General features: G+C 43.9%; 1 protein-coding gene across 3 annotated transcripts in view; it reads right to left on the minus strand.

The window, feature by feature from the left end:
- PHKB (phosphorylase kinase regulatory subunit beta) overlaps window positions 1-8,849 on the minus strand; it is a 195,880-nt gene that overhangs the window by 64,407 nt on the left and 122,624 nt on the right. For all 3 annotated transcript variants that reach the window (XM_019535774.1, XM_019535772.1, XM_019535775.1), the window contains one exon: window positions 6,036-6,130. In XM_019535774.1, coding sequence (XP_019391319.1) covers window positions 6,036-6,130 — 95 coding nt within the window. The remainder of the gene's footprint in view (window positions 1-6,035; window positions 6,131-8,849) is intronic.

Below are 8,849 nucleotides of genomic sequence, written 5' to 3' on the forward strand. Positions count from 1 at the left end.
CCCAACTCCCATCCCTAACTTAGTTGGGACAACATCCAGGTCCTGGTCACACTACAGCCTTGCTAAGGGAGCATGCCCTGCATGCTGGGGCAACAGAAGCACAATATAGATGCTCTGACCAGAAACCAGATCATCTTTCTGGAGGACCGGCTTCTCAGTTGCCTTGAGCTGGTCCAGAACCATGCCCTGCCTTGCTTTTTTTCTCCAGGGTTTTTTTTTGATACCTGTAAATCAAATTTTAAGCCCGTGCTGCAAATATGCAGCACGGAGAATGTTTTTTTGTTCCTAGCGTGCCTCTTGCACAGTTTCAAAACTGCTTTCAGATGCCGCAAGAGGCACACGCAGGTTCCCATGAGATTAAAAAGTCATATAGGATTCTACAAAATATCTCTGAGAAAAATGATTGGGCTAATCAGACCAAAAAAGGAAACCAACCACTCTAGGATAAGTGAGGAGAAACTAAAATCAGTACTACATAGTTTAACTAGCTATTTTGTGAAGTCCTTGGTTTAGGAGGACTTCTCTCTCTAGATCTGGAAAGTGCCCAGCACATAAGGGATACTATCAAAAAAAATACTTATGCCATTCTATTAAAGTATTTCCAGATTAGTCATGACATGAATTTCATTACTACTTGGAACAAAACATGGAGAACTGGTGTCTCCTGAGTGGGGGGAGGGGCACATGCTCCCCCAGCAGCCAGTCAGCAACTGGAGGGGGGAGGGGTCCCCTGCAGCCCATCTCACCGACTGGGAGGGTGGATGTTTCCCACAGCCAATTGTGCCAACCCGGAAATGCAAGCAGCACTCCCAGAAGTGCCAACAGTGCTTCTCCTGGTGCCCCCACTCCCTAGCCAATGCTCGCAGAGGAGGCACCAGTACTCCTGCCTGTGCCAGCTGCCCATTGCCTAAGAGGAGAGCACTGGCTCTCAGGGGTTAAACGTGCACCCCTACACATTGCCACTAGAACAAATCCCTTTACTTTTTAACTGTATTCACATGTGCTTGTCATCAAAAGTTACAATTCTCCAGAACCAAACTGCTTACAAGGGGAAGAAACAGGAGAACTACACACAAAGATCAAGGTATTGGATTTAAGCAAACACTGAACTGTTGTAAAGCAAGAAGCAATTCTTATGAGAGAACCATCTCATGCTAACCATACAAACCAAAATGTATAAGACTGCAAAACTGAGGGCCACCTGCACAAGCTCAAACACAGAAAAAAGTTAACACATGAAATCCATGAATACCATCTGCAGTTCAGAATTTCTGTAGCTCTCAAAATCCAAGGAAGTATGAATAAACACCAAAATCTGGAAACAAACAAACTCTTTGAGCCTCCATTATATCTCATTAACATAGCAGAAGTACTGCAGTGTGAACAATAAGGGGGAAAAGAAAAATGCCTTGGAAGCAGGACACTGATTTTTGGATCTAGTTCTCTCAAAACAGAGAGAACTACCATGTGTTTGTTAGTATCTACCAAATACTTCATACTTTTTGTTGCAACACCAGATACACAGCGAAGAAAAGTGCATGTCTTCCCGAGATAAATTTCTTATACTAAGCCTATAAAAAGCATATAAAAAGCTGAAAGCATGCTTTTAATTACATGCATATATACAGCTCTTGCCTCTTTTGCATTTGACCTCCCCAAGAAAATACACTGTCAGCAATGAAACCAAAAAGAACCACGTCAATTTCAGTCAGAGGCTGCAAGGCATCTAGGGATACTGCTCCCCAATCCTTCCCCTGCAGTTCACTGGAGAGCAGCTGGGGATCCCAGGAAGCATATTTAACTCAAGGGGGGGGGGCGGAAATCATCTCTCAGTCTTTCTGAAACAAAATTTTACAAAATTTTAGGTTATGTTTTTTTGTCCTGATATGGGGAAAAAAAATTATAAAAACCTGGTATTTTGGGGCAACTAAAATTTGATTTCCTAGTTATTTTTATGCACAGGGTAAAATAGTTCAGCTGAATTATGGAGCTTTTTGTATAGACTGCTTTTATCAATTTGGCTGCTCCTCAAAAGAGTACACTAGAGCAATTAAAACATGTCAATGATTAAATTAATTCTAACATGCTCTTATTCACTGTCTGTATTAAACAGCTTTTTAAACTCTCAAACTCTTCTGCAAACATTTGCCTCATGTTTAGGATACATAATAGGCTCCTTTAAAAATAAATAAATAGCAGTGCACCAATAGGGATTTTGGGGGCTGATACTAATAGCGAATTTTTAAGGAGGCATATCGGCCAAAACCAATCCGATTAATGATACCAGCCCCACAGCTTGAAGAGCAGTGCCCAGCTGGTAAGTCTGTTGTGGTGGAAGGGAAGCGGGGAGAGAAGGGGAGGGGAGTGCAGATCAATGCTCCCCGTGGTGAGGGAGTGAGCTTAGTGTTGGGGCTGGGACAGGGGCTGCCCAGGCAGGGCAAGGCGGGGCGGGTGTGGGATGGAGCTGCAGCTTGTCCAGGGGGCACTGGGGAGGTGACACCCATCGCTGTGTGCCACTCATCCGGCCAGCAGCTTGCCCGGTGGCTCCCACCGCTCATCCAGGAGGGCATGGGGTGGGGTGGGGTGGGGGGGCATTTGGCCCTGGATCTGTGCAGGGCGTTGCAAGTAGGACCAGGGCTGGGCCAGGCAGCAATGGTGCTGGAAGCTGGGCTATGGGGGGAGGATTGTGCTTGTGCACATGCTACCTGTACCAGCAGGATTTTCCTAGTGTAGCTATACTGTCCAAACTTGTAATTGTTGACTAGGCCTAACCACAGCCACAAGGAAAAAAACCTAGTAAGGACAAAGCAGTTTTGGTATTTTGTATGAGGTAGTTAACTTGCTTTAAAAGCACACCCACCCAGTTCCCTTCCACCATCCCTTTGTAAAGACAAGTCTACAGACATGGGTTTGCACTGATTTAACAGTATTGTTAAAAACAAAACAAAATAAAACCCAACCTAAATCAGTACAACTTTGGCATGTTTTCTAACTTTTAAGAGTGCTGATGCTTTAATCTACTATAGGGTACAGACAGAAGTGAAGCACCCAGCTGTAACTCAGAATGTTTTCTGCAAAGTGTTCTGAGTTACGCTGCCCCAGACCAAACAGAAGTTCACTGTTGGTTCTAGGTGGGAGGGGCTGGGTTCCAGCCAGGTTTTCGTAACAATGGCCACAGTTCTCTGCCAGAACTTGCTGTTTTTAGAATGGGAGAGGGGAAAGACAGTTCATTCTTGGGGCTTCCCAGCTGGTGCTGAAGGGTGGTGTGGGTGAATTGGAGATCCCTCACCGTGTGGTGGGAAGTGCCAATACACATGCCCCACCCTCCCTGAACTCCCTATGCTCCTTCCCCCACCACCATTCTGAAACTAGTGACAGGCTGGGAGCTCTGCAGACACAAGTTACAGAAGACGTCTTGCAATATCTTCATCCGATACCTTATGCAATGAAGGGTCAGATTTTCACTCGATTAGCTATTTTTGTCTGCAGCTGTGCACTTGTGTTTGGTCACAGCTATAAACTGCTTTCTGTGGCTAAATGAAGAGAAAATTGTCACTTCTGTCTGCACCCTTAAATTAGGGGAAATTACTTAAGCACTTCTGGGCTATATCTAGATGAGTGTGGACATGTGGTATGTGGTACTGCACACCCACCTGTGGTGCCACACACGGCACAAACAGGCATTCCCTGTGCTGCTACCTTGTAGTGCGGTGGGGTTGAATACCCATGCTAAAAAAGGCGTACACTGCCAAAAACTGGAGCCTGGCTAGCTGGAGCCATGCTCCAGCTGCTGACCAGTCTTCCTATTACAGCTGCAGCTCCAACTGCCCCCCCCCAAGGCCCTGGGTAAGGTTGCCGGGACCAGCACAGTTGTTAGCCCCAGCATCCCCTTCCCCACCCAGGGTAACCTGCTGTATGCCAGAGCATGTGTGGCATGGGCATTCATTCCCTGGAGACAAGTGGCAGCAGACAGCATAAGGCTACTACTTGTCCCTGAGGAAACAAAGTCTGAGCTCATCTGGACATACCCCTGGAGTCTATGCTGCTCAGAAACAGATACAGGAGTGCTGTAGGACTGTTATCAAGTCAGTGGTTCTCAACAGGTGGCCACAGAATGAAAGGATGTAAACATGTGCTCTTTCTAGCTTGGGCCTTATGCAAAGAGCTAAGCACAGGTCTCGTCTCTGCCTGACTTCAGTGCAAAGAGGTAAGTGCTCCCTCTTTCTCCCTTCCCCTGTGTGAGGACAGGGTCACTACTTTGCTAAGTGTTCACTTCCCACTTCCCCTGCCCAAGAGTTAAGCGCTGCAATAAACAAATTAGTTACTAAATTAGGATGCTGCTTAATTCTGGAGTTATGGGTGGATGGGTGTCAGGAGCTTAAAAAGGTTGATAAGTCTGTGGCCATGGGGAAAAAAGCTGATCAACTCTAAGTTTTTAATTACTATGAAATAAACAAATTGCTCAATGCAAAGACAAAAAGCATTCAAAGCTGCATGATTTCATACATTTATTTTAAGTAAATGTGATTTATATTCCAAGTAGGTAAAAACTTATGGCTTCTGCCATGCTGAAGGGATGATCTTTATAGGTAGAAAGTTTGCTACCACATTTTAAAAGTGATAACCACTTACATAATACTGATAAGTCATTATTTGTTTCTCCTATCAATTCATGGGGCATAAATATTATTTTTATTTTATTTCATAATTGAAAATAACTCATAACAAAAATGTTTAAATCCTATCAAACACATATATATGTCTAAAAATAATGACATGAAATTCTTACACAAATGTCAAGCCTATAATACTAGCCAAAGGCAGGAAATATCATTGCCTTGATTCTCAGAGTAATAGCCAAACAGATAACTAAGTCACAGCTGTCTGAATATTAAAATGAACTGTGCTGAATCAATATTAGAAATGTTATCCGTGTCAACACGGTCTTTTCCTTATTTTAATGTGAGAACCAAGAGAAGTTTTGCATCATTATGTTAAACATGATGCATTCATTATTTATATGTTGTATTCATTATTTAATAAACCTAAGCTTGATAGGAAATAAACAAGCAGCAGAAAAAAACAAGAGTAACAAGTATGCCTTAGACATTATTTTAAACTTTTAGAAAGAATGAAATATCTGAAAATGTACTTGCTGAACCTATTATTTTTACTTCTTTTCACAGGTAACACCACCCACCTATTGTTCCTCACTGGCTGCTAAAATCATGGTAACAACAGAAGAATAATTAAATTAGTAAACCTTTGTTATTATGTTTCTGGTTTTTATATCTAGATCAGAGTGTCAAACTAATCAAGCCCCATGGCTCAAAATAAGCAGTGTGGGATTGGTCCACAGGCTGGACTGGGTGTGCAGATCAGCCTGGACCTGGTTCTGCACTTTGTGTGCAGCATGTGAGGCTGGTCTGACAGACACCACATACAGTGTGCGGGTCCATTCTGAAACCCAGGGGGCAGGCATAGGGTTCTCTACAGCCTGGGTTTTTGACACTGCTGAACAGGAGGGACAGGTTTCCTCTCTGCTTCTCTGCACACCTCTGAGTGCAGAATTTAGTTGTTATACACATTCTAGTCTGTGGACATCTTGCTCATATATGTACCCAGAAACAGCAGCGCATATGGCAATCATCATAAACCCTATTCACAATAGCAAAGCAGTCATGCTGTAAGTTAAAACTGAATGTAGAACACATTTCTCACTGGAAACTAGATTATCCACTATATAAATTAACTCCTATAATAAATACTAATAGTAAATGTTCATATTACTAGAGTGCACAGGTTTCTTTCATGAGGCATATACTCTTTAAACAGACCTAATCATCCTTCTATCAAAAGGTTCCATTCATTTTTAGTAGAAACACTTTTAAAAAATAAATAAATAAAAGCATAGTATATACATGTAAACTTCCTTTTCTTTAAAAAACCCACACATTTAAAAATAGTATTCAAAGTATCTTGAATTAAAATTCCAGATTAAACCAAATGACAAAGTAAATTTAGCACATGCTTACCTGATTTGAGTATCTCATGCTAATGTTCCGCTGATCTTGTAGAGGTATATAACGGCCTACTGGGTCAATGTCTTTAGGACTTATCAATTCATCAACTGAAATAAGCCAAAATAAAAATATTATAACAGTCTTAACACTTTCAAGGTAGCACATAATAATCTATTACTAATACTGTGGATTTTATTAGGACAAAAACATTCTGAAAGGACTAACGTGAACTCTAAGCAGATAAGGATCAAGTCCCCCAGCAGAAATCTTTCAAGCAACATTTCTCCTTATGCAGCTTGGCCCCATGAATCTATATGCGACAACAAAACCCTTTCCCATGTCTGAATTTTCCACAGACCACTTGTTTCTGGCTATATAACCATATTCCAGATAAGCTACAAAGGACCAAAATGTGAGGACTAAGACTCCTGCTAGTTAAAACTGAAAACAAAGCTGCAGATATATGTGTACAGACCTAACAGCTAAGATGTTCACGCAGCCACTAGAGCATATGCACTAATATCTACGCAAGGAAATTATCAGGCTCCACCAGATAATATATATGAAGGTAAACCTTGTCCACATGCACACAGAACTCTGCAAGGCAACAGCACTGAAAATACCTATTTTTAGATTCCAAAACTGATGATCTCTAATAAATTTACACCAGATATAAAGAACATATCAAACAAATAATAGGTTTGTTCATGAAAAATACTTGAACATAAGTCTCAATAAAAAAGGAAGGTGGAAGAATTGGAAATCATTGGTAACTGGGAACTATGTTGTCATTCCTTAGATGTGACCCTTTTATCATCTCACAAAAACACAGAAAAAGGGCTAAAAATCAACAAGTCAGCTATCCGTAAAGAACAGAACAGAACTTTAAGGTGATATAGGTGTACGGAACATACCTGTATTCATTATCACGGAGCAGAAAGGGATCTTGGAGACATTACTGACTCCAAGATGAACATGGGCCGACAATGCGAGGTCACGGTTGGCAAGGCTAACTGGACCTTGTTGTGCATCCACAGATGCATCTCAAGCAGGGACAAGGAGGTGATCCTCCCCCTCTATGCGATACTAGCCAGGCCACAGCTAGAGTACTGTGTCCAGTTGTGTGCGCCGCACTTCAGGAGGGATGTGGACAACATTGAGAGGGTCCAGAGGAGGTCCACTCGCATGATCAGGGGACAACAGGGCAGACCCTACAATAAGACTGCGGGACCTGAACCTGTTCAGCCTTCACAAGAGAAGGCTGAGGGGGGACCTGGTGACCGTCTATAAACTCACTAGGGGGGACCAGAAGGGTTTGGGAGAGACCTTGTTTCCCCTAGTGCCCCCTGGCATAACAAGGAATAACGGCCACAAGCTGTTGGAGAGGAGGTTTAGATCAGAAATCCGCAAGATCTACTTCACAGTTAGGGCAGCTAGGATCTGGAACCAACTTCCAAGGGAAGTGATGCTAGCTCCTACCCTGGGGGTCTTTAAGAAGAGGCTTGATGCCTACCTGGCTGGAGTCGTTTGAGCCCAGTTTTTCTCCTGCCCAGGCAGGGGTTCGGACTTGAAGATCTACAAGGTCCCTTCAGACCCCACTTCTATGATTCTATGATCATGTTACATATCTAACAGATTACAACATTGTGAACAGTGAAAATTCAAGATTTAACATTTGCAGATAACTTAGTAATCGGCTGATAAGAGTTGAAACTCTGAAGTGCTTTGGGTTAGAATACAAGGCAGTTGAGGGGAAAGGGACTTAACGGTGGGGGTCTACTACAGACCTCCCAACCAAGTGGAAGAGCTAGACCAGGAATTCTTAGGTCAGCTCATGGAGGTAGTAAAGTCAAAGGATGTGGTCATCATGGGTGACCTGAACTTTCCAGACATCAGCTCACATAAGTTCCTAGCCAGAATGCAGGACCTCCATCTAACCCAGGAGGTGCACAGCCCCACCAGGGGAGACGTCTTGTTGGACCTGGTGCTGGCCACTGGTGATGACCTGGTGAGGGGGCTGCAAGTGCTCGACCACCTGGGCGACAGTGATCATCACCTGCTGGAATTCACCATCCAGCACAACGTGGCAAAGGCCTACAGCAAGGCAGCAGCCCTAGATTTCATGAGGGCAGACTTCAATGAGCTAAGGAGAATAGTCGGGGAAGCACTGCGGTCCCAGAGGGGAGAGGCATCTGTCCAAGAAGAGTGGATGCTCCTTAAGGAGGTGATCCTCCAAGCCCAAAGGGAGGTAAACCCAACACGGATCAAAGGGAGCAGGAGGGCACATAAGCCCCCATGGCTCACCAAAAGCATCAGGGAATGTCTCCTAGCTAAAAGGGAGGTGTATACCTAATGGAAGGGAGGGACCATCACCAGGGAGGACTATACTGCAGTTGCTCAGGGATGCAGGGGGGCAGTCAAGAAGGCCAAGGCGGAGATGGAACCAGGACTAGCTTCCCAGATAAAGGACAACAAGAAGTCCTTTTTTAAATACATAGGGGGCAAAAAGAAGGTTCCGGGTAATGTGGGGCTCCTGCAGGACATGTTAGGAAATTTGTTCATCACACCAGATGACAGAGCCAGCATATTTAACGATTTCTTTGCCTCCATCTTCCTAAGCAGTGACCGGAACAGTCAACCCCCCTCTGGGCCCCCCTTAGATCCCAGGGAAGGCGTACCTAGGCCAAGGGTTAGTGAGGAACTAGTTAGGGAACTTCTGGAAGGACTGGATGTATTCAAATCAGCTGGTCCGGATGATCTCCACCCTAGAGTACTGAGGGAATTGGCTGAGCACGGCTTTACGAGCACTTGTGGTACTCTGGTGTG

This window comes from Crocodylus porosus, unplaced genomic scaffold (assembly GCF_001723895.1).
Source record: "Crocodylus porosus isolate Cpor-Errol unplaced genomic scaffold, CroPor_comp1, whole genome shotgun sequence".
Lineage (NCBI taxonomy): Eukaryota > Metazoa > Chordata > Crocodylia > Crocodylidae > Crocodylus > Crocodylus porosus.